The sequence below is a fragment of the Athene cunicularia genome, assembly GCF_003259725.1.
Source record: "Athene cunicularia isolate RWA chromosome 4 unlocalized genomic scaffold, athCun1 chr4_part3, whole genome shotgun sequence".
NCBI classification, from domain to species: domain Eukaryota; kingdom Metazoa; phylum Chordata; class Aves; order Strigiformes; family Strigidae; genus Athene; species Athene cunicularia.
In genome coordinates, this window is record NW_020799100.1 from 11,876,407 (window position 1) to 11,900,187 (window position 23,781).

The 23,781-nt window shown below is 49.6% G+C and overlaps 1 protein-coding gene across 9 annotated transcripts; it reads left to right on the forward strand.

Moving 5' to 3' along the window:
- The first annotated feature begins 3,268 nt into the window (after positions 1-3,268).
- Positions 3,269-21,977, forward strand: LOC113480231. Of its 9 annotated transcripts, none has more exons than XM_026848859.1 (13): positions 3,322-3,336; positions 8,370-8,424; positions 9,404-9,534; positions 9,631-9,762; positions 11,087-11,428; positions 14,446-14,715; positions 14,927-15,043; positions 16,121-16,222; positions 17,015-17,137; positions 17,382-17,477; positions 17,850-17,942; positions 19,499-19,569; positions 20,497-21,977. In XM_026848859.1, the coding sequence occupies exons 4-13, from the start codon at positions 9,729-9,731 to the stop codon at positions 20,536-20,538; spliced, it is 1,290 nt and encodes a 429-aa protein (XP_026704660.1). In that variant the 5' UTR covers positions 3,322-3,336; positions 8,370-8,424; positions 9,404-9,534; positions 9,631-9,728; the 3' UTR covers positions 20,539-21,977. The 9 variants fall into 9 exon arrangements, with proteins under 9 accessions (XP_026704659.1, XP_026704661.1, XP_026704660.1 ...); XM_026848856.1 differs by lacking the exon at positions 3,322-3,336 and adding an exon at positions 6,715-7,190; XM_026848860.1 differs by lacking the exon at positions 8,370-8,424 and having other exon boundaries at positions 3,319-3,336.
- The last annotated feature ends 1,804 nt before the right edge of the window (positions 21,978-23,781 follow it).

Consider the following 23,781-nt stretch of genomic DNA (forward strand, 5'->3'; position numbering starts at 1 on the left):
GATCCTTGGCAATATATGTAATAAATGACAATGAAATGAACCAATTTCTGACTTTTTTTTTTTTTTTAACACAGAACTGGGGTAGGCCAGATGCACATTTTTCTCTCTCTTTAAAACCAGGCCCTAAACTAGAGAAGCGCCTTCACAAATAATTGCAGGAGTCTTTCTCACTAGTCTATTGCAATAATGAGGCCACATCTTTTTTTTAAACACATGTGGGTAACCAAATGCGCCCACCCCACCCTTTCCCACTGCCATGCTTGACTTCTCGCTCCCCGGTGCAGATGATTTCAGGTCATGTTTTGGGGGTGTGAGGCAGTCTCAGGCTTTGTCCCCCTGAATTCACAGGCCTATGTACTGCCTGTCCCTTTTAGTATGGGACAGCATCTCCAGGGAACTGCTGTCCACTCCCCACGAGGATCGCGGGGGGTGGGGGGGGGGGTGTAGCAGTTGATCTGAACCTGCTCTTTAAACTGTTTGCTTAAATGCAAATCACTCAAGACCTGACCCTGTCGGGGAGGGGTGATCCTATCTCCTCCACTACCAGCTGGGTTTTGCTGCCTGCAAGGAGGGGCTGGGCTGTGGGTGGTTATGGGGTGGTGGGCATGGCAGGATCTGGATGCTGCCTACATGGAGGCAGTCCTGCCTGCATTCAGGCAGAGGAGGTCTTGCTCCTTGAGGTCAGCAGCAATCTAGATCCTTATTAATCATTGTATATTTTTCTTTGGTCTTCCTCCTAGTTTTTTCCTGCCTTAACAGTCAATGTCACATCTGCAGCTCAAATCCCCTGTGCTCCTGCTTCCCACACAGAGAAACAACACCTCCTGGGCCTTGTTTCAGGAAAGTGGGGAAAAAATCCTGTTACCTTCAGCTGGAACCATATTTTCTATGGACCCCTCTTCAAACAACCCAATTTAGGAGGAGCATGCAACTGAAGATCATGAGTTCAGTAAAATGGAGTTACAAGAAAAATATACATTCAAATCAAAAGTGGGAGTTTAGGCTTTGAGGACCCTGTGGGTTTACCCCACAGTTAAGCAATGACTGGTTTTAGCTGTTGGGACACAGGAAAACGATGACTTGTAGCTTAATCTCAGGTTGAGTGTGGCAAGTTTTAAGGGACATCAAACTGCAAAAGGCTACAGAGGTCATTATTGCCTTTGGCATCAGCTAATTGCAAAAAGCAAATCAGTCCAGAGAGCAGTCAGATGCAAAGTGATTCACAGACCTAATAAGTATCTCATGAAAAATATCCTCATTCCATCAGGATGCCAATGTGATATATTTAGCTTCCTGCTATGACCTGAGAGCAGCCTGCTCTGCTGTACCAGAGATTGCAACTGTACTAGAGGTAGGACTTAAGAATTCACCTATTTCTATGGCTTTTTAATGCCTCTTTCTCAGTTCCACACACCCTCCCCCAAGTATTTGTGGAAATGTAACTGAACTCTGAAGTCCCACATGTGGGAAATCTCATGACCAGCCCAAGGGGAAGTAAACACAGACCAATGGTTCCTGCCATTTGTAAAGGGAATTTTCTTCCTCTTATAAGCGCCATGTCACAAGAATCTCTAGTTAATAATGGATGGAAAGGAGCTTTACTGGGGGGCATGGGCCATGTTTGTGTATCTCCGAGCCTTATATCCTGCTTTCCTGTTGCCCTAGTAGCAGTGAATAGAAATTATTTATTGACTTGGTGTTTGCTTAGCCCTTGTCAGCAGAGTCTCTGGCTTTTTTCTAATGCCATTAAGCTTAAAAAAAAGAAGTACGTGGTCTAATCTAGCAGGCTAAACTAGACATGCTAAGTGTGTATGGTTGCTCAGGATCATGGCCAGATGGCTTTTCAATGCTGACAAGGATGCATATTCCACAACCTCTCTGGGCAACTGGTGCCAGCACTTGGTCAACCTCACAGGAAACAGTGTTTTCTTGTATTTAGATTGAATTTCCTTTTTAATGTGTGGTCATGATGGGCCCGTCAGTGGGCACCACTGAAAAGTCTGGCTCCCTCTTCATTACAGCTTTTAGATATTTATCCCCCTTGATAAGATGCCCCTGAGCCTTCCCTCCTCCAGCCTGAACAGTCCCCAGCTCTCCCAGCCTCTCCTTGGATGAGAGATGCTTCAGAACATGAATCATCCCTGTGGCTCATTGCTGGACTCTCTCCAGTAAGCCCATGTTCTTCCTGCACTGAAGAGCCCAGAACTGGACACAGCACTCCAGATGGGGACCCACCAGTCCTGAGCAGAGGAGAAGGGGCCACCCTGCCCCTGCACTGCGGTGATGCCCCTCCTAATGCAGCCCAGGACACCACTGACCACCTTTGCTGCATGAGCACGTTGCTGGCTCATGGTCAACAACATGTGTCCACCAGGACCCACAGGCTCTGCAGAGCTGCTTCCAGCCAGTCAGCCCCTACCTGTCCTGGCGCCTGGGGCTGTTCCTTCCCAGGGGAAGAATTTGGCATGTCCCCTTGTTGAACTGCACAAGGTTCCTCTCAGCCCATTTCTGCAGCCTGTCGAAGTTACTCTGGATGGCAGCATGACCCTTGGGTGAACCAGCTGCTCCTTCCAGCTTTGTAGCATCAGCAAACTGGCTGAGGATGCGCTCTGTCCCATCATCCAGGTCATTAATGAAGATGTTAAACAGGACTGGCCCCGCTACCAACCCCTGGGATGCACCGTTAGCGACAGCCCTCCAGGCCCAGCTGTACTTAGAGTGGTTTGGGTTGGAAGGGACCTTAAAGACCATCTAGTTCCAGCCCCCCTGCCATGGGCAGGGACAACTTCCACCAGATGAGGTTGCTCCAAGCCCCGTCCAGCCTGGCCTTGGAGAGACCCTGGAACTGGGTTGGCTTCAGACAGTTTTCAACCCACCCCACTGCCCACTTATCTGGCCCAGACCTGGACAGCTTGTTTATGAGGATGCTCTGAGTGACGGTGTCAAAAGACCGACTTGCCAAGTGCAGTGGTGGTGGGTAGGCGGCGGCACTTAGTGAGGAGCCAGAGGTGCCAGGGAATAGGGCCGGGCTGGAGGCATTTCCTAGGGCTGCAGTGTCTCTCGCCGAGGGCAAAGCTGGAGGTCCGGGTCCTCGCAGAAGTGGAAGCGATGGAGGCGGCTTTGGCTGCGCGGGTCCGAGGGACCCTCAGCCGCCTTCCCACGGCGTTACCGCACCCCACAGCCCTTCGTTACACACCCGCGGGGCCCGGAGAGGGTTTCCCCAGCGCGGGAGGCTGAGAGCCCGCCCCAGCCCAGGCACGGCCCGCCCCGGCCCAGCCTCTCCGCCTTTCTCTCGCCCGGGCCGAGCGGCAGCGGCGCAGCGGCCCCGGGGCCACGGTGAGTGTCGTGGGGGGAGCCCGAGGTTCCATGGCGGGAGCTGGGGCCGGCTCCGGGCTGCAGCCTCTGGGGCTGCTCTGTGGGGCCGGGGAGGTGGGCATGGCGGGGAGGGATGGGGACGGGACGAGGGTCCAGGGGCTGGAGTGATGGGAAGAGTGACTGGGGCGATGCGGCCAGGGATCTGGAGCGATGGGGACGGCTACCCGAGCGATGGGGATAGAGGGATGAAACAGGGGCCGGGAGGATCCCCCCCATGCCGTGCTTCCCGGCAGGCGCTCATCCCTGCCAGCAGCTGGGCGCTGCTCCCCAGGTTCAGCTCTCCTCTTCTACTCAGCCCCAGAAATATTAAATAAATATTTGCAGGCAGGCAAGTAAGTCCTCACAGTGCTGTTTATAGAGCTCCCAAACAACCCGCCTCTCCCCCCATCCCTTCCCTGGTTATTTGAGCACTTCCAGAGAGCTCTGCTCCAGCATCTGCAGCCTTGCCACCACGATGGTGCATCTTCTGGCTTTGTCCAGCCGCCTGCTAAGCCCCGGTCCCCCACGGCACCGGCACCGGCAGAGCTGGACACTCTGCTGGCAGCAGGCCAGTGGCTTGCTGAAGCCACCTCGCATGTGGAGAAACTCATCATGGCACTTGCAGTTGGGTTTGGTGGCCTTTTTTTGCACATGTGTTTTGGGCTACTCGGTCCCAGGAGTCTTTGTCAAGTTTAATTTATCTGTCCTGATGGCAGGATGTGAAGTGCATTAGGCAAGGGCAGGGTGAAGTTACAGAAGTCTCTGAAGTAACTCATAATTCGTTTATGAGGAAAGGGGTTTCTTGGTTTATTTTCAACTGCACTTAGGCATAAAGGTGCTTTTTTCTAGATTAGTGTTACACCTGCTTCTTTTTTGGTTACTCTCATTTCTGATCTGAGCACAAACAGATCACAGTTTGCATCAGCCATAAAGAACCTTCACAACAATCCTGCTGCATACAGGGGACCTGGAGGTTTAGCTGAAGGTATTTTTCCCTTCCCTGCAAACCATTACTGCTGAGTGGCATTTCAGAATTTCTCTACCAATCATCAGTTGTAGCTGTTCCCCATTGCCATTCTTTTTGCCATGCCTCTGCAGATGTGAGACTGAGAGCAGAGCTAGACGTTGGGTTTCATATTTGCTAATGTGACATTTAATCTTGCAAAGCTGTGGGATGACTTATAATAGGATCATTTGCATCTTTTGTTTTTATTATGTCAGGAAAGACCAAAGAGTCATTACAAAGGCTTCTGTTATCTGTTAACCTAGGCCAGGGGAAATACATGCTTGTAACCACTCCTAATGTAAGCTCATGTGTTATGCCATGCTTGTTCAGCAGACATGCCCCCAGGTTAACGTGGTGGTTGAGCAGAGCCAGCCAGCCCCACAGCCCACGCTTACAGAACGCTTAACCCGAGACCTCCCCCACTGTCCTTTTGCCAGGGGTTGGTAAAGACTTTCCTTTTTACCCATCACCTTTACTCTCCTAGCGTGGCTGCACGGGTGCTGGCAAAATGATAATGCTGGAGCTAACGGCAAAACACAGCACCTGTTCCTGTGCTGACAGCGTCACCCTGCATGCAGCTGCAGCTCTATTTGCCAGCACACCACCAGCCCCTTTGGCTCACCGCAGATGTTGGCAGCTGCCAACATCTATGCTACATGCAAACCACCAGAGGAAGGAGGAGGTGGTTGCAGTACCGGCAAAGCGGTTCTTTGGCCCCTCTATCCCTAAGGGAGCCTCTTGCCCCTCTCCAGCAGCAGGGAGGCCTCACTCACTGCCTTGCCTGCAGAAGGCTGATAAATAGCAGCAGATCCCAAAGCCTGGAAGAGCTTTGTCGTGCTGGGGAGCTTCCCTTCCCCAACACAGACAGTTTTTGTTTGGATATGTTGTGCCTTAGTGGTATCATACATAGCTCTAGTTCACATAATGAGCTCGCTCTTTTCAGCTGAAAAACATCTGCCGCACATCCCATTCCTCTTAAGTCTGAATGAGAGGCTAAAGTGCCTTGGATGTTTTTCACAAGTACCACATGCATGCTTTGTCATGAAGATCCTAAGATATTCCTTAAAAAGACCTTTTTGCAAAAATCCAGCAGGCTGCAGTGTGCTTCTGTTTCAGCTTTTCCATGTGGATTCTGTAAAAATGAAAGATAACACAGCATAACAATGATGCTAGAGGTCAAGGTGAAAATACGATAGCCTAACGTACATGCATCTTCATGAGTCTGATTCCTCTCCCTATTCATGTAAGATTCTGTGAAAACTTCTGAAAATATCTGCCCCTTACCAGAAGTGTTGGTTCACATTTACAACTGCTGCTCAGACTGCAAATACTTGACTGTGCTAATTCCTTGTGTGAGACAGGAGGTTATTCTCTTCACGAGATAAAACAGCCTGCATAATTGCAGGCAGATCAAACCCACCCTCTGCCTTGCACAGGCATCTCTTTACCCAAAGTCTCTTATCCATTTCCCCAGCCATGTATCTGAGGAGTCCTGGTCGGTTGGTGGAGGGAAGAAGGGAGGAGAAAGACAGATTAATTTTTCAAAAGAGCAGTAGGACTTTGAGCAGGAGGTGCAATACATGCCATTCTTCTGCATACAGCTTATTCTCCATCTCCTGTAGGCCTTATCCACTCTCTGTAGGCACGGGGAGAGGCTGTTGTACCCAGCTGCACTGGGTGGGAAGAAGGTCATTTTTACACGTGTTTGGATTTGCCTGGATAAAGAAAATCCTCTGTCTCTAAAGAACATAAATGCATTTTCCATAGCTCTTGTTCTTACAGCTTAAAACATCCCTGTAAGCCATCAAGCAAAACATGGTTCTCATTTTCCTGTAAAAAAGCTAAAAACAATTCTTGCTCAAACCTCAGAGAGCAGGAGGATACCAGCAAAAACAAAAAATTAGCCAAAAAAGAGGCTAATTTTAGCACTACAACCCTCCTATCTCAAACCCTCCTCCAGGATCTCAGGCATTTTGCAAAGGGAAAGAAGACATAATCTCCCGCTTCTTTTCCAGTTCTAATTAGCCCTGTTGGTTAACTAGCAAATAAAATACCAGTTGTGAGGAAATCCTACATGTTGTGGTTTGAGCACCATGCAGCCCTTCACTCACCCCTTCCCTCCCAGCCTGGGAAGGAAAAAAAATATCAAAAGGCTCAGAGATAAGGATAGGGAGGGGTTGCTCACCCATTAATGGTCACAGGCAAGCAAAAGACAGGCTCATTAGGGGAAGAAGAAGAACATCACTTTAATTCAAAACACTAAAATAACAACACTTAACAGAGAGAATGGGACAGTGAGAAGTGTTACCATATCTTAAAAACACCTCCCCCTACTTCCCCGTGCTCAGTTTTGCTGGGGATATTTCTATCTCCTCCCCCAGCAGCACAGGGGCAGGGGATGGGGGCTGCAGTCAGTCCAACGCTTCTTCCTCCAAGGTGAGGGGAAGCACTTCTGCGTTCATCCCCCTGCTCCACATGGTATCCCTCTCACAGGAGACAGTCCTCCACAAACTCTCCGCCGTGAGTCCTCCCCCGGAGATGCTCCGGCCTGGGTCACCTCCATGTGTTGCAGTCCTCCCAGCAACGAACAACAACAGCAAGGGCTTCTTCTTCCCACAGAGTCCCGGAGGTCCTCCACAGGCTGGAGGTGAATCTCTGCTCCTCCAGTGGCCTTCATGGGTGGCAGTGGGGTGGCCCTGCCATCTCACCACGGGATACAGGGGGATTCTCTACTCCAGTGCACCTCCCTGCTTCCTCCTCCTCCTTTCCACTGACCTCAGTGTTCACTCTGATTTGCAGAGACTCTACAACTCGGAGAGTTATACAGCAGGTATGTTTACTCTGACGCTGGGGTGCAAGGGGATTTCTCCACAAAGCTTGCACACCCCCAGCAGATTTTACCAAAAATGTAGAGTGTGGATACACATATTCATTGGATTACACAATACAAATATCCATATGCATAAGTAAGGCTGGGTTAGTTCAAGAGGCTGGTGTCAGCAGTTTATGTTATCGTTGTACCTGCACCTTGCTTCCTGGGGGTCGTCTTCAGGGGTCTTTGGGAGGAAGGCTCACAGTCTTTCTCACCTTGTACTTTTCCCCGGAGCATGCACAGATTCTCTTAGCCAATTTCTTGAACAAGAGTGGTTTCAGCCTGTTTACTCATTCTGTCTTACCTAAAAGTACCAGTGTATCCATTTCTACCTTCCGTACATGGCTACCTAGTCATTACAATGACTAAACTAGTTAGAGCACACCTGCTTTCCAAGGACAAGAAACATTTTTGCTGAACACAGTAATTCTTGGCAAGTTTCCACAGAAAACTGCTTTGTTTTGATGAACACAGTAGCAGTAGCCCTTGGTAAGCTTCCACAGAACGGTCAGGGCAAGCAGGATTGTTAAGCAATATTCAGAAATCATTATAAGTTGCTATAAGTAAATAAGTTACAAAGTAGGTGATTATTTCCTCGTATCCGTAGCCCCCCTCCTCCACTAACAAAAACCCAGCACACTACAACAGAAGTTACAGGATTTTTCATGGTCTCCACATACCCACTAACCTAGGAAGAGCACAGCAAGGAGTTCATGCAAGACATGAAGACATCCAGATAACCAGCTTTCTACATGTTAACATGCTTTGCAACCTGCAGCAACCACTCTGTCCCAGATAATGTAAGTTTTCAGCTGCACAGAAGCTAAATCACCCTTAACTCAGGTGATTTTCCCCAGAACCTTATTTTCTGAATTCCTTTAGCAAAGCAGAGATCAGGGACATGCAGTTGGCTCCTCTGGAGGTGGGGACATCCTGGTCTGGAGGTCTCTCTTGCAGGGGTGAACATGACATACCCTCGCTGTCTTCTCCTTCCTTAGGTTTTGGGGTTGTTTGTTTGGTTTTTTTCTCTTCACCTTTGTGGGGACAGTGGGCTGGGCTGGGAGGCTGCTTGGCTGGGTCCAGGAGAGTATGCTGTGCACGTGGGCAGCTCCACGGTGGAAATAACTTCCCTTTCAGATGCTGCTCTGCTGTTTACTGGTGTCTCCGGAGGAAAGCTGGATGCTGCCAGCAGGTAATGTCTCTCTGAAGGGAGCTCAGCCTTAAACACGCCTCCTCACCTCTGATTCAGAAGTCAGTTCCTTAGCCACTATCAACCTCAGGCTGTTTATAAAATAAACCAAGTCTCTAAACCAGCCCATCCTGACCTCTTCTGGTCCCAGCTGAGACCGATCACAGGGCAGTGAAAATCCTTTCCCAAAAAGTGGTCCCACTGTCCACTTTCCCACCGTCCTCTGCCCTCATTCTTGCTCCTGAGCCTTGCAAAACCCAACAGTGAATTGGTGTCCAAACACCAAATGTTTCAGTCTGGCTCTGCAAACCTGCTCTGAGCACTAGTCCTGTTCAAATAATGCCCCATCACAAAGTGTGTTAGAGGCAGGCAGGTTGTTCTCCAGCTCTCTCATGCCCACTGATTGGTGCAGTGTGTGTTGCAGTCTCTGCAGTGAAGAAATGAAGGCAAAAGGTCTCTAAAAAAAGTTGGAGAAGACCCAGAGAACAGCAGCCAAAATGACCAAGAGCTTGCAAGGAGAGACTGAAAAGTCTGGGAGCCTTCAGATTGCAGAGGAGGGGATGGGATGGAGGTTTTCAAAATTTTAAAGGTGGTGCATAAGGCAGATGCAGAGCCCATATTCATGACACAGCACAAGAGCTCAAGGAAGAGATGAAATGAGTTAAAACTGAGAAAAGAAAGTAATTGTGTAGGTGCTAGGGTGTGACCATGTGGCTCCCGCTACCCTGAGAAACTCTGAATGTGGCAATTTCATGGTCAGCAGATGCAGAAATAAATACTAAAGGGACAAGGCAGGGCTGTAGCTGCTAGCACTGTGAAGCTGCAGCACACAGGATGGGTTGCAGAAAGCATCCAGGCACTCTTGTCCTCCCCAATAACTGCTGCATCTACGTTGGTCTTGATGCTGTTGGATATCAGTGGTCTTTGTGTCTAGGAGATCTTTCTTTTTTTGATCACTGTGGTGAACTGGTGCTGAACACAGATGTGGTCAGGATGGTTTCCCTGAGCTGCACTGTTACAAGCAGTGTGGGCTTGGGCTGCTGTACAGCAACCCCCTGCTTCAAGCCTGTGCCACCTGCAGAGATGCCAGTGCTGTGGGGCCACATGGAGAAGGTTGGGGGCTCCCCCGTGGCTGCTCTGAGCACCCTTCACCTTTCCCAACCCCTGCGTGGCACATGTTGATGGTGTTTTTCATGGTGTCCTTCACAGGCTCATCCATCATGCCTAGAGTAGCCATCCCAAGAGCACGTTGCTGCAGAAGGAGCTCATCCCTTGTGCTGCTTTGAAAGAGCCTGAAGGGCTTTACCATGTCAGTCTGGCTGCAGGCGGCCGTCACAGGCTGTGAGTATGAAAAGGGACTCGTGGGGAGCTTGCATCGGCTGTGCACCTCCTTGGAGAGCACATGCTTGCAGCATTTCTGTGCTCTCCTTGCATCCCTGCTGTGGACTGTGGCAGTGCTGGTGAAGGTGTGCGCTCTGGGGAGCCGTCCTGGAAGGAACCTCCTTCCTCCAGTGCTGCAGCATCACTGTACCTGGGTACCACCACCACCACCTTTTGCAAGCAGCTCTCCTCCACCGCATGCCTAAGGATTGGTTCCCTGTGAGCCTCTTCTCTGCTCTCTCACCATGGTGTACCCTCTGGTACCCTTCCCTGAGCCTCTGAGCCTCCCCTCCACCATCTTTCCTCTTTGCTTAGATAAGCTTTCCTTTTGGTATCTGTTCCTGTAGCTTGTTCCTTCTTCAGCAGCCAGCATAACCTTTTAAACATGCTAAAAGCATCTCCAGGATGATGGTTCTGGCAGATTTGGAGACTGGAGATATCAGACATGACTTTCTGCTTGCTAAGTCCTTTTACACCAGCAGTGCTAGGATGGGTTTCTCACACCTGGGTGAGGTAGAGCCAAAGGTACAATTCTGGGTCTTACTTGAAGACTGACCCCCACATTAGCTTCATTCTCCCCTGGGGAAACCATAAAACATTTTCAAGACAAAGTCTTTATTGTAAAGGACTCTATAGATTCCCTTTCATGTTAAAAGCAGCTCTTCTACACAGCAGCTGCACCAGAGAGCAGTTACGTTACTCAGAGGTGCTAGGAAACGTGAACATGTGACAAATTAGCACCTTCCAGATGCATAAGGTAGCTGGGTGTCTAACTAAGTGGGAGCATCAGTTCTGCAGGGCTTAACCCCTCCTGAGAGGATGGTGAGGCTGAATATGCCTGTAGGTTTTAACAATGTTCAGAAAGGTCAGCTCTCAGACACTGGCAGCCAGGACTACATAGTCCCAGCAAGTGTGTTGCAGAGCTTGTTTTCCAAGCAATGCTCTTCCTTTCAGGTGCTGAGGGAGCAGCTCAAGATCCATGGGTGAAGCTGCACTGATTATGGTCCCTGTTAGCAAGTGTTGATGTGCAGAAAACCCCCAGAAGCCCATCATTTTTATTTCAAAGGGCAAGGAATTGCCTTAACCAGCTAAGAAGCATTTATATAACACACTAACAAAAATGTTATGGGTTTTATCCTGACAAATCAGTCATGTGGCATGACATGCTTCAGGAAGTCAGTTGGTAACGTAACGAAAAACTTAAAAATAGAATGTACAAGCAGATTAAATTGCTCGTTTGCTTTAAAACTAACTCATTCTGCTCTGGCATCTCCCCTATTTCCAGACCTGTTGCTGGTCTTGCAGGGGTCCTCCGCAGTGGTGGAAATCACAGAAAGAAGAATTGCAGCTGAAGGATCCTCTGTACTGATGCATGCACCAGATATCAAGAACGTAAACTTCACTGAGTGGGAATACATAAGAAACACCACCCCTGAATTCATCCTGCAGTACTATGCAGATCACCAGGCTCTAACCATCTACTCAGCTTACCAAGGCAGAGTTATTTTCTATCCAGAGAATGGGTCAATCCTCCTGCAGAGTTTGCGAGAGACAGACAGTGGCATCTATAAAGCAACAGTTGATCTGATGCAAGATAAAGCTAGGACAACGCTCCTTGAAGTTATAAGTAAGTCAAATGTGTTGAGAGGCTGGTCTGCTCAAAGATTGGCCTGTCAGTGCAGCAGACAGGCCCACAAGGTGGCAACCAGAATGGAGTCATAGAATTGTAGAATATCTTGAGTTGGAAGGGACCCATAAGGATCATCAAGTCCAGCTCCCTGCTCCTTGCAGGACTACCTGACACTTAACCCTATGACTGAGAGCATCATCCAGACACTCCTTGAGCTCTGACAGGCTTGGTGCAACAACCACTTCCCTGGGGAGCCTGTTCCAGGGACTGACCAACCTCTCAGTGAAGAACCTTTTCCTCATGTCCAACGTGAACTTCCCCTGATGTAGCTTCATTCCATTTCCTTGTGTCCGTTCCATTTCCTTGTGTCCTATCACTGGTCACCAGAGAGATCAGCACCTCCCCCTCCTCTGCCCCGCCTTGAGGAAGTTGTAGACTGTGATGAGCTCACCCCTCAGTGATAAGGTCACCCCTCAGCCTTCTCCAAGCTGAACAAGCCAAGTGGCCTCATCCATTCCTCATAAGTGACCTCCATTCCTCAAGGCCTTTCACCATCTTGGTTACCCTCCTCTGGACACAGTCATAATAGTTTGATGTCCTTCTTGTACTGAGGTGCCCAAAACTGCACCCAGTACTGGCGGTGAGGCCGCACCAGTGCCATGCAGAGTGGGACAGTCCCCTCCCTTGACCAACTAGCTATGCTGTGTGTGATGCACCTCAGGACACGGTTGACCCTTTTGGCTGCCAGGGCACACTGTTGACTCATTTAACTTGCCATCAACCCAACCCCCCAGATCTCTTTCTGCGGGGCTGCTCTCCAACCTCTTGTCCACCAGTTTGTACATATAACCAGGATTACCCTGTGCCATGTTGGAGAGTATGGAACTTGCTCTTGTTGAATTTCATACGGTTGGTGGTTGCTCAGCTCTGTAGTCAATCCAGATCTCTCTGTAAGGCCTCTCCACCCTTGAGGGAGTCTACAGCTCCTCCTAGTTTAGTATCATCAGCAAAATTACTTACTGTACATTCAACTCCTGCATCCAAATCATTTATAAAAACATTCAAGAGCATTGGCCCTAAAATTGAGCCCTGGGAACCCCACGGGTGAGTGGCCACCAGCCTGTTGTCACCCCATTCACTATAACTCTTTCAGCCCAACCTGTCAGCCAATTGCTCGCCCAATGTATTATGGAATTGTCTAGCTGGGTGCTTGAAATGCATCACAGAAGGATGCTGTGAGACATAGTGTCAAAAGCTTTGCTAAAGTAAATTAAAAACCCAACACATTTGCTGACTTCCCTTGGTCAACTAAACAGGTGACCTTGTCATAAAAGGAAATTAAGTTAGTTAAGCAGAACTTTCCCCTTGTGAACTTGTGCCAGCTGTGACCAATGACTACATTGTCTCTCAAGTGTTTTTAAGTAACTCCCACGATAACCTTCTCCATAATTTTACCAGGCACTGAAGTGAGACTGATAGGCCTGTAATCACCAGGGTCTTCCTTCTTACCCTTCCAGTTGACTGGGATCTCTCCAGATTCCCAAGACGATTGAAAAATAATGGAGAGAGGTCCCACAATAACATCAGCCAGCTCTTTCTGTACCCTGGGATGAATCCCATTGGGCTTATGTGCATCCAGATGGAGCAGCAAGTCTCAAGGTAGAGGAATTGTGGTTTCATCACTACCTTGAAAGACACAGACTGGAAACCCTAAAAGATTTGCTGGGAAATGCCAGAGGGTTTTTTGGAACTGAGTCTGGCTGTGGGTTGAGTTCCTGGTTGGGTCATCAGGCTGCACAGTGCCTTCATCCTGAAGTGATAGGATATAATAGGATGCCTTCTGCCTTAACTTTTGTCTTGTTGTTTTGTCATGAACAGCCACTCACAGGAAGTGTATGGCATAAAATTCCCTCAAGAGAAGGGATTTCTGCTCACATTTGATGACCAAAACAAACGCCGTGGTAATGATTTGAGGAACTCGGGAGCTGCAGGTTGTGGCTGATCCATTAGAGCTGGGACCAGAGGCTCATTCGTAGCAATTCCAGGATAAGCTGCTGCCTCACCAGCCTTACTAACCCCTTCAGGATCAGATCCTGAGATCAGCTGGGTTTATGGATGCTTTCCACAGGAGGGTGGGTCTGCTGGGCAGATGTGGCTGATCTGTGGCTCCCTGCAGGAATTCACCTTGCATAGCTTCAGGCTTGCAGGCTCTCTTCCTTCGCACTGACATTGCCTTTCTCTGACTCTGAACTTCCCTGAAAAATAAACAGGTTTTGAACTGCCCTTTCCTAGAGCTCAGCATCACTACATGAGCATACTGTATGTAGGACATCCAGGAATGAAGGACCTCAGGAACATGTGGTTGCTGTCAAGTAGAAACCCAGACGTAGTTAAGAGCAACCCTGGCAGGTGCAGGTACCTACGGATGGAGTCATCCCTCCTTTTGCATGTGGCAGGGGTCTCCAACATGTGAGGCTTGTTTCTCTGTGCTTTGGCCCATATGGAGTTGGACCGATTTAAATGTAGGCAGCAGCAGAGTCCCACATTCCTGCTCTTTGGCTGAACTTCATGACTTCTTTGACTCCTCCCATACCTCCTCTCACCACTACAGTGTGGGAAAAGGCCTCTCCTCTTGGGACATCCCATGGCAGACAGTGTCTGGAAAGCCCCTGTCATCACTTCCCAGTGTAATTCCAACTTGCAGCCCTTTTGGGTCAGTATCTCTGGGCCCAGGGTGCCATGCCTGATCTCCAAGAGTTGGTGGTGTCCATCCTAGGGATGGCATGGTGGCACAGATGGGGCCATATGCTTTCTGCTTTGAACTTGGTGGATGTTGCCCTCCTCCTGCAGTATCTTCTTTCTCTCCAAACCAACCTGGCATGTAAGTCAGAGGGGAAGGAGCTGCTCACTCCCCAAGGGGCTCGGTATTCTGGCATGCCAGCCAGTTTTCAGGTCCAAAGCAAGGCAGTACTCATGCTCGCGGGAGTGCTATCACACTGCTCTCTGCTTTTCAGAGCCTGTGCCCCAGCCTGAGCTCCAGTGCAGTTCAAACCTGGCAGGTTCGCTCATTGAGCTGGTCTGCGTGGTGCCAGAGGGAACGGTGGCTTCCATTTCCTGGAAGAAGGAGAGACTTCCCCTTTCCCCTGAAAAGTGCTACCTGCTCCCTGAAAACATCACCATGCTGCGGATAAGGAACGGAGATAAGTCGGACTGCGGATCCTACTCCTGCAACGTCAGCAATGTGATAAGCTGGAAGGAGGCAGCTCTGAACCTGACAGTGACAGGTTAGCCTGCCCTGCCTGTGGGGGATCTGGCAGTTTGTCATCATGTCACAGGTCTGCCCTGCAGGGTGCAACGGTCTGTCGTGGGGCTTTCCTGAGCAAGGAAGACCCAGGACTCATCCCTCGGGTTTTCCAGCATGTTGTGTTTTCCTGGGATTCTCTGTGTTTTGGGGTTGTCCCCAGCACGGGGTTTCCCTCCTGCCCTGTCTTGCAGGTCTCACACCTCCTCTATACCACGCGCAGAGGCTGGCCGGTGTCGCACTGATGTTTGTCGCCGTCTCCGCCACCAGCTTCATGATCCTGTTCTGTCAGCTGAGGGATCACAGGTTCGGTGAGTGCCAGGACTGCACCCCAGTCCCCCAAACTAAACTCTTTTCTCCCTGTCGTGGACAGGGCAGATGTCAGAAAGCCTCAGCCAAGCTCCTTCTCCCATCTTGTTCTAATTCACTTCAGTAGTGGGAGGAAATGTGCTCAGCTTGCACATTTCTCATGCCTCTGTAGCTTGCACAGAAAATAAAAGTCCCTAGAAGTAGCTAATTCCAACTGGCTTTGTGAGAGTTGGAGCCAAAAATATCACAGTACCGAGCATCTGAGTAATTGCTCTCATTCCTCAGGCATCCCTGGGAAGAAATAAAAGTGCAGGACATGCAGGCTGCGTGGGAAGAGCCTTCCTGCCTGGAGGTGGCCAAAGATCATGTTTCATAGGTTTTGGTGACCAAGCACACTGGTGTTTGGGTCATGACAATGGATCCATACCCAAGGAGTGTACAGGTTAATGCGGGTGCTTCAGTAGCAATATATATATTAACAGAAAACAAACCCAAAGACTTAACCAACAGCAAATCCTCCCACACAGTCTGTAATCTGCTAGTGCATTCTACCCACCACAAATAATTCCCGGAATAACAGAGACCATCTAGAGAGCAGAGGTGAAGCCCTACAGCTGTCAGGAAAGTTCTCCCACATGTATTTGTCTCTCAGCATTATAACTAGGGACATGTGGCATTAGGACTTAGCTAGGTCTCCCCTGAGGAGCGCTCCATGCCTGGTGCTTGTGGCAAGAGCTTGTGCCATGTGGGCTTTCCCCCATGACATGGGTCTCCAGAGGAAATCCAGCACTAGTCAGGTCATTACTGGAGACAAAATCTCAGGCAGAAGTGTAAAGTCTCTCATTAGGTGGAATTGGTGTCTGATTCAGCGTGGAACCACCCCAAATCTGGCTGCTTTCTCCTGGTTCCTCCTGAAGTCAAAAAAAGCCCTTGAAAGTTCATCAGGTTTTCTCTTCAGGGTTTCTAAACCTCAGGGGTTCAATCTTTACAAAGAAAACCTGTTCTTGTTGTTATCTTCCATTTGGAGGCTGCACCTATCCTTTTTATGTGGTACTGAGTACATTTGCCGTTTTTTTCAGGAAAGGAGGAATGGAAACATATGATTCTGTTCACCTATGTATTGCTGTGTATCTCCTCTCTCCTCCTGCTTGCCACATCCATCATCTGGATGTGGGAAAAAGGTAGGATTCATTTAACCTCATTTGTTCTTGATTGTTTCAGTATCACATCTTTCTTCTTCCTCCAGGTCTTTACAGTAGCATATTTGTAGCAGGACTTTATTTAGAGAAACTGAACTTAGATGTTCACTGCTCTGTAGCCTGCAAGTTCCTCTTTATCTGCTGTTTTGAAACCAAAGGGCTAAATTTGTCCCTGTGCACTCTGCAAGTACTGCTACCCTTCTCCAGGACTTCTCAAAAATTAAAAAGTGCTTCAGAAACCACTTGATGAGACCTTAAGGAACCATGGGCAGCAAACTCAAAGTTCAGCTGTTCTAAAACTGCTTTGTAACCAGTTCTTATATGTCCCAGGCTGAGGCTACCTATTTGTCATGCCATGAGTGCTCATTTGCTACGTGCTGAGCTGCAAGCAGACATTAAGGCAAACAAGCCCAAGGAAACAGCCCTCTGAAACATGCAGGTTTTCTCCCATTCTCTGTTGAAAGAAGGGTGCTGCCTGTGTGTACGTTTATAATAAATATTGCTTGCTGCCACCTTCCAGAATAAAAACTACCCTCAGCTGTAAGATATGGTCCTCTGGCCAGCAGCACCGAGCCAGTCCCACTTCCAGCCCCATCCCCAGGCCCTGGGGACCCTTCTTGCCTGCAGCCTGCAGCCCTGCTCCTGCCCTCTTGCACTCCCAGATGCAGCACTTGGGTGCAGAGTCACCACAAGCCATCTTTCCCTTGCCTTGTTCTCAGTCCACTGCTTCCACCAGTTTCCATTTCACCTTCTGGTTTACTTCTGCTCCCATAGGTGTTTCTGTTGACTTCATCTTCCTTGGGCTCTTCTTCTTTACTTCAGTAATACAAACTGCTTGGAGAGCAGCAGCAGTAGCGTGGAGACCAGTAGCTCTCAGCTGCTTCAAAATCAAAATGTGTAAGTAAGTTGCTGTTTATGTTCTAAACCTCTGGTGGAAAAGGCCTGATAAAAGCCCAGGAGTAAACTCCTTAGGTTTTCACTCTCAGGAGGGAGCAGAAGCTCAGCATGCTGCTGTGGTGCACATCTGGAGGCATTGCCCATGCCTTGCTTGCTCTCCCACCAAAGCCCAGCTACTCCACTTGACAGCCTGAGCTCCTTACGCACTTTCCTCTCATCTTGAAGCAATTTTTCCCTCTCCCAGGGTGCGGTGTCATATGGAACTCTACAGCCCCCACAACGCTGATCGTGAATTTTTTGTTCACCATCATCTTGCTCTGCAATATCCAGCAGCTCCATGGTAAGGGATGTCCTGGGTTTGCACCACTGATGCCCTTGCTTGCCTTTCTTCTGGGGAGCAGTAGGGTATCTGGGGGGGGGGATTGGCTTCACGCAGGTCAGAGAGAGTCCTTAGGTGCCTTTGCATGGCTGTCCTAGAAGCATCTGTGTTGTAGTTGATGTAGTTGTGGCAGCTTTGCACTGAGCAGGGAGATTGTAGCTCTTAAGTAGCATTTTAAGGTTCACCCTGCTGGCTCCATGATTTGAAACACAGGCATCGCCCATCTCCATGGTTTAGGAATTCCCTGGATTAGATTTATGGCACCTAAATGTTCACAGGGGGGTGTTGGCCAGAGGAGCAACTACTGACAACTTCTCCTTTTCTCTTCTGCAGAGCGAGGCTGCTCAGAGGGTGTTGATCTAATCAGCACATGTGTCTTCGCTGCTGTAGCAGCCTTTATAACGCTGCCGCTCCTCCTCCTGTGGTGTAAGTAGCCCTGCAGTTTCCTTCCCAGAACCGTAATGAGCTGCTCAGCCACTTAGAGCCTCCGAGTTCAGCCCTCACACCATCCTCTGGCAGCGGGTATGAGGAAAGATGCTTTCAGTTAGACAAAAGCCAGACTTTTAAAGAGCAGGACTGTCCAAATCAGCTGAGGACCCAACTCTGGTGTCTGAGCTTTTAAGAAAGCCACAGTTAGGTACTGGTCCCTGCCTGCAGTCCTCGCCAGCCACTCTGCTTTGTCCACAGATGCTCAAGGAAAGTGAGTGACTCCTCCAGAATGTCCTACCATGGTCTTCCCTAGCGATAGCCATACCCTGGTGTGTTGGTTTAAGCCCTGCCAGGACTGGAGACCATGTTGTCGTTGCTCCTCCCCCACCCTCAGCCAGTCAGGCTGGAAGTGAGGCACAAACCCCGGGTTAAAATAAGATGAAATTTAATACAACAGTGTGATAAACAATCTGAACAACAACAGTAGCAATGATAACAACAATAAACAGTAATAACAGTAAACAAGACAAAAGATATACAGAGAAATACCGCAATAGTTATGGACAGCTCGCTCGCGTGCTTCCCGCGACCAAAGCCACAAAGGGAAAAGTTCCCACGCTCCTGCCCAGGAATAACCCAGCTGGAGATTCCGTCCCCCTCTCTGCTGGGGAAACTTAACCCTATCCTAGCTGAACCAGGACACCTGGCCAAAAAAAAACCCTCAGCTGTGGCAAACTTTGGGAGAAAAACCTATCTGATAAACAGGCAGAAGTAGGTCTGGGAACATTTTACAACCCAGGAGAGCAGCTGACCAGTCATCCCCATGAAGTGGGGCTTGCAGAGTGAGGGCAGGTAATTCCATTTTCCATCCTGCCAGCTCTGGGATAGGAGGGAAGAGATCAGGGATGTGATTTCTACATGTCTACGATGGTTTTTCCAGCTTCTCCTTCCTTTTAAAGTTCCTTGTTTCTGTGGTCTTATCATGTGAATCCCCTCATTGCCATGATTAGCTATTGTATCTGGCCTCCCACTGCACAGGCTCTGTGGTGGCCTGGTCTCTAGAGCCAGGTGGCCATCCCAGCAGGCTACCCAGAAATGCTGGCTCAGTCTTTGGCATCACATGTAGCATCTCAGGAAACTGGTAAAAAAGGTAGGGTCAGTAGCATATTGAGGAGAGGATGCCCTCCAGGAGAGGATTTAAAGGGGACTCTCATGCTTTCCCAGAGTGCACAGAGCATTTCCAAGTCTGAAATACATGAAATATTGCACCGAGTCCATACAGCCAAAGGGAGGCAGGTTAGAGCTGTGGGGGCTTGCAGCAAGGTGTTGTAGGCAGAAGTCCACGCTCCACGCTGCCTTCTTGCTTTGATGTCCCAAAATGGGGCTTTCCTGGGTTTGGAAACAGAGAGGCTCTGCCCAGTGAAAGGCTCCCATCTTCATTGCTCTCTTTAGCCAGCTTTTCTCCACCTGTCCTGTGAAATGCAGGGTGCAGCCCGAATTTCCAGGGTGTTGTTGGAAACCCAAGAGTTACTTGATCTTTCCTTTATTTCCAGGTTACAGGAATAAGCGGAAGGAGATGAAAAACCAGCACGCCACCCAGAACATACAAGTCATGGCCACCTCGGTAACTCACTGCCATTAGCTGGTTCCCTGTAGTTGCAAATCCATGTTATTTAATGATGATTATTTAATTCATAATGAATATTTAATTCATAATAACAAGAAAGCATCTGCCTGCCCTCCTGCAGAATGCTATGGGCTTTGTCCTCGCCCTGGGGGGGACACAGCGAGCCTGCCAGTGGCTGGTGCTGTAGTTCAGCTTGGTCGCACAGGATTCCTGGGGTCAGTGCCATGTCGTGGGGAGCTTTCCTGGGTTTGGGGGTGTGGTGGACGATGCCCCGAGCACTGCTGTTTCACCTGTTTCTGCCAGCACTACAGGGATGTGCTCAGCTGCCCAGAGAAGCATCTCAGTGTCCTGAGTAGTTCTCAGGGATGCTGCAGTTTGATTTGTTAAAAAACATGCTCTTCTACCACACCTAACCCAGAACAGCTACAAATAAGACACAGAGGAAAACCACAGGTCGTTTACCCACAACATCAACCTTAAACACACACACCTCCTGTATTCACTCTCTCCCTCTTCCGCCCCACTTTGCCTCAGAGAAACCTCCCTTCCTCCCACACCAGCACCACCTTCCTCTCCTGCCTCCTTATTTCAGAGGTGCCAGAAGGAGTTGAGGATCAGGGGAGCCCTCCCACAGCTAAGCCTTAGGCTTGATGTCAGCATGGGGGCTGATGCTGCACTCCTGCATTTCAGATGGTGCAGATTTATTGCCTGCCCCCAGACTAGTCTCTCGGTGTGATGTGAGAGATTGGGGTGTTTAAGAGGAGTGCAGCAGCACTGTTTGCCAGGGGGGTGCTCATCCCAGGGCTGGGACCACCTGTGTCCCCCCCAGCAGCACGGCTTGCTGTGGGATGTGTCACAGTGTGGCTGAAGAGCTCCCAGTCCCTTTCGTGCCACCAAAGAACACAATCCCTGTGGTTTTGGCAGGTGATGGAAGAAATCCAAGGACCAAGACAGGAAGATGAGTAAGTGGTGGTCCCTTTGCCAGCCAGGAAGCTGCGCTCACACACCAGGGGTAACTGGGGAAGAGCTCCCAGCAGCTGTGAAGCAGCTGTCAGCCAAAGCAAGGCATCCATAAGCTCTGCCTCTAGCCTAGCACTAGTGAGGCAATGTTTTTGGCCAAAATGTTGCCACGTGAGTCTCCAAGCAATAGCTCCAGGTGACAAATAATACTCTCTCCACCCCACTTGCCCTGCCCTCTATTCATAAAACCCAGGCTAAAAGAAAATAAGAGCCATTGCTCTTGCTAATGGTGGTCATCACCCAAGCAGGGGCAGCTCTTCCATAAGCCTAAAATCGTATCAGACTCCAAGCTGAAGGTTAGCCATCCTCACTAATACTGTCACACCACATGCCTTCTTTTTTAGTATGTTAATTAGTCAACAGAAAAACCCCACCAACCCAAAATGACATGTAAATCTCAATCAAGGGAAAAAGCTGATGCTCTGGAGGAATTTGATTGGAATTTTCAAGGAATTTGATTGAGTTGTCTTAACCAGAATGTATTCCTGCTATTAATAAGTGTAAACAACTGCAGAAGAGCAGATTGACTCCCAGCTTTAGCTGCTGGCCCAGTCAATATTTGTTCCAGTTTAAAAGAGACACACCATGCTGTCAAAGCACTGCCAAGAGTGCTGCTGCCAGAGCTGCCCTGCCCATGCTTTTGCTTCCAAAGCTTCAAGCTGACCCTAGTTTGTTTTCAGCAGAGTTCTGTTGGACTCTTCCCACGCGCAGATTTCAGTGTCACCACACAGATGTGGTGCTGCTTTCTGTGCTGGTTCCTCTTGCCTTTATAAGTCCCTTTTTAAGGTGCAGTGAGTCAGGCTGGTGGTTCTCGGCTGGCAGCACTGTGGTCATACCTGCCCCTCTAGCTTGCCCTCCCTCAATTTTACAAGGCATCACCTTCCTCAGAGAAGTCAGCCCAAGTCCTTGAAAGTCTGTCCTGCGCCTGCTCCTGTCCTTCCTCGTCTGCTGCCAGCTCCTCTGGGCGCACATTTGACCCCACTCTCCCAACTTTGGAAAGGATGCCTTGCCTTTGGGAAGGATGACCAGGAAAGACATCCTGTACCATTGGGGTGGGATTTTTTCTAAATATATTTCAAAACATTCCTGAAATAGATTGGCCTGAGCTGATTTCCCTTCCACATGACCCTTAACCAGCCTTGCATTCATGCCATGGCCTTCAGCAGTTTCCTTTGCAGGTTGTAACACTTTAAGTGAAGCTGGAGTAAGTTCTACCAAGGTCCTTTTTTTTTTTGTCCCTCTTGGACAGGATGTCAGCTCTAAAACATGTTCATCCATAAAAGAAAGCAAAGGAAAAAAATACCTTATGGTACTTTTTTCTTCGTTTTGTTATGGCTGCTCTAATAAATATATTTCACCTGGATACTTCGGTGTGTATCCCCATTTTGCTTTCTCAAGCAGAAGATGATTACATCCTATTCCCAATCCCTCTCATGGGTTGGTTCCTGTCCGTTTCACCGTTCAGGTGTGAGTTTGGGGCTTTGCTGCCATTTCCACAGCTGCCTCTCCCCTTGGCTTCCCAGCTGGGTGCTGGTTTGCATTGGTGAAAGGGGAACGCTGTTTTGGGTAGAAGCTGGATTCTTGCTCTGTGTTGGACCTGCTTTTTTCTGGCTGCTGAGCACTGCAAGGCTGGGATGGGGCTTGAGGTCTCCCCTGGTGCAGCCAGGAATCATCTGGGCTGTAAAGCCACAGGAGGGTGCTGGGTGCTGCACCCTGACTGGGAGAGGGGGCTTCCCCCCTCATCACCACCTCCCTCGACCTCCTTACTTCAAGCCCTGCTTTCCTTGCCTGAGCTCCAGCTGGCTGAGTGCCCATGGCCCTCCTGAATCCCCACCAAGCCACTCTGGCAGGGATGCTGTGGGTAGCAGCAGGCTCTTTTCCCACAGTCTGCTGGCAGCATTGGGACATGCCTCGTTCCTAGGTTGGATTCAGGGTGTCCCTCCTCACTGGGGGAGGAACAGTCCTCTCCCCAGCCGGATTTGAGGTGCAGGGGACCACTTCCCACCAGCAGCACAGCCCAGGCAGGGCTGTGGATGAGCTGGGGATGAGTGCTCCTCTGGTATGGCTCGGACAGGGACAGAAAACCCAGGGCAGGGTTTTTATGCAGCAGTTCTTGCCTGTTAAGAGTGCAGCTGCAGGCAATGAACAGGGAGCAGTTTGGGTTGCTGTGGATCAAACCTGGGGTGCAGACTTGAGATTTCTCCATTTGTTTTCCCCACTGAGCCCAGACCACACGGAGGAAGAAGATGGGGAGAAGGACTGATGGCAGGGCAGGAATGTCTGGGCAGGCAGATTGCACCTCTGGGGGATCCACTGGGCTTGCTCAGGGACCAGGGAGGGGCTGTGCCACAGACAAAAGCTGGCAGCAGGGACTGCCACCCCATAGCAATGAAGAAAACCTCCTTCAAGTCAGACAGTGCTGGGCTGGGAGCGTGCATGTTGCTGTGTCCCTGTGCTGGGGCCCAGGTTGACGGACGTGGCAAACCCAGACAGCTCCAGCCATTAGCCAGAATATAATGAATTTCCTACACCCAGATACAGGCTCCATGAACTGGCTCTCAGAGAACTTCAGGTCCCTGGGGCACTGGGCCAGAGCTGCATCCATCTTGGCCCAGCCTGTTTCAGGTTACTCCATAAAGGACCTTTCCAGTGCAAAAGGGGAAGGGATAAATAAAAGCACAGGGAGACACAGCCCAGGTAGAGAGGGGTAAAGGCAGATGATGCCAAAGACCAAAAATCTCTAGTCACCAGTTGATGGGTGACCAAGAACTGACAGGCAGAGCTTTGGAGAGGTCAAATTTGGAGTTTGCAGCTGGTAAAAGGGGGGAATCAGGAGGAAGATAAGGATTTGGTTTATTTGAGGAGGGGATGCAGCACTGTGCAAAACTGTTGGAATGGCTGGGGGAAGGGGTAGAGAGGAGGAGGGGAAAAGAGTCTGGTTGTGTGTAATCAGGGCTTGTCTGACCAAGCCCTGATCACCACAGTCTGCCCCAGCTTCTTAATAAATCCTTTCTTAACTATCTATATGTGTCATCTCACTCTCCATCTGGTGCAGGATGTGCTGTAAGGACTCAGTGCCAGTGACAGGTGGGGTCTGGTCTGAGCCACCAATGGGAGCAGCCATAAAGGTTATACCAGGAAAGATGCTGATAGAAAATGGCTGCTAAAATGCTGACTGCAGATGTCTGC

Bases quoted from the DNA above. Each gene is read 5' to 3' on its own strand.
- LOC113480231 (XM_026848858.1), top strand. From the start codon at position 9,729: ATGTCAGTCTGGCTGCAGGCGGCCGTCACAGGCT. The intron at 14,716-14,926 runs GTTAGCCTGCCC...CCTGTCTTGCAG, and splicing joins TCTGAACCTGACAGTGACAG to GTCTCACACCTCCTCTATAC. The intron at 15,044-16,120 runs GTGAGTGCCAGG...CGTTTTTTTCAG, and splicing joins GCTGAGGGATCACAGGTTCG to GAAAGGAGGAATGGAAACAT.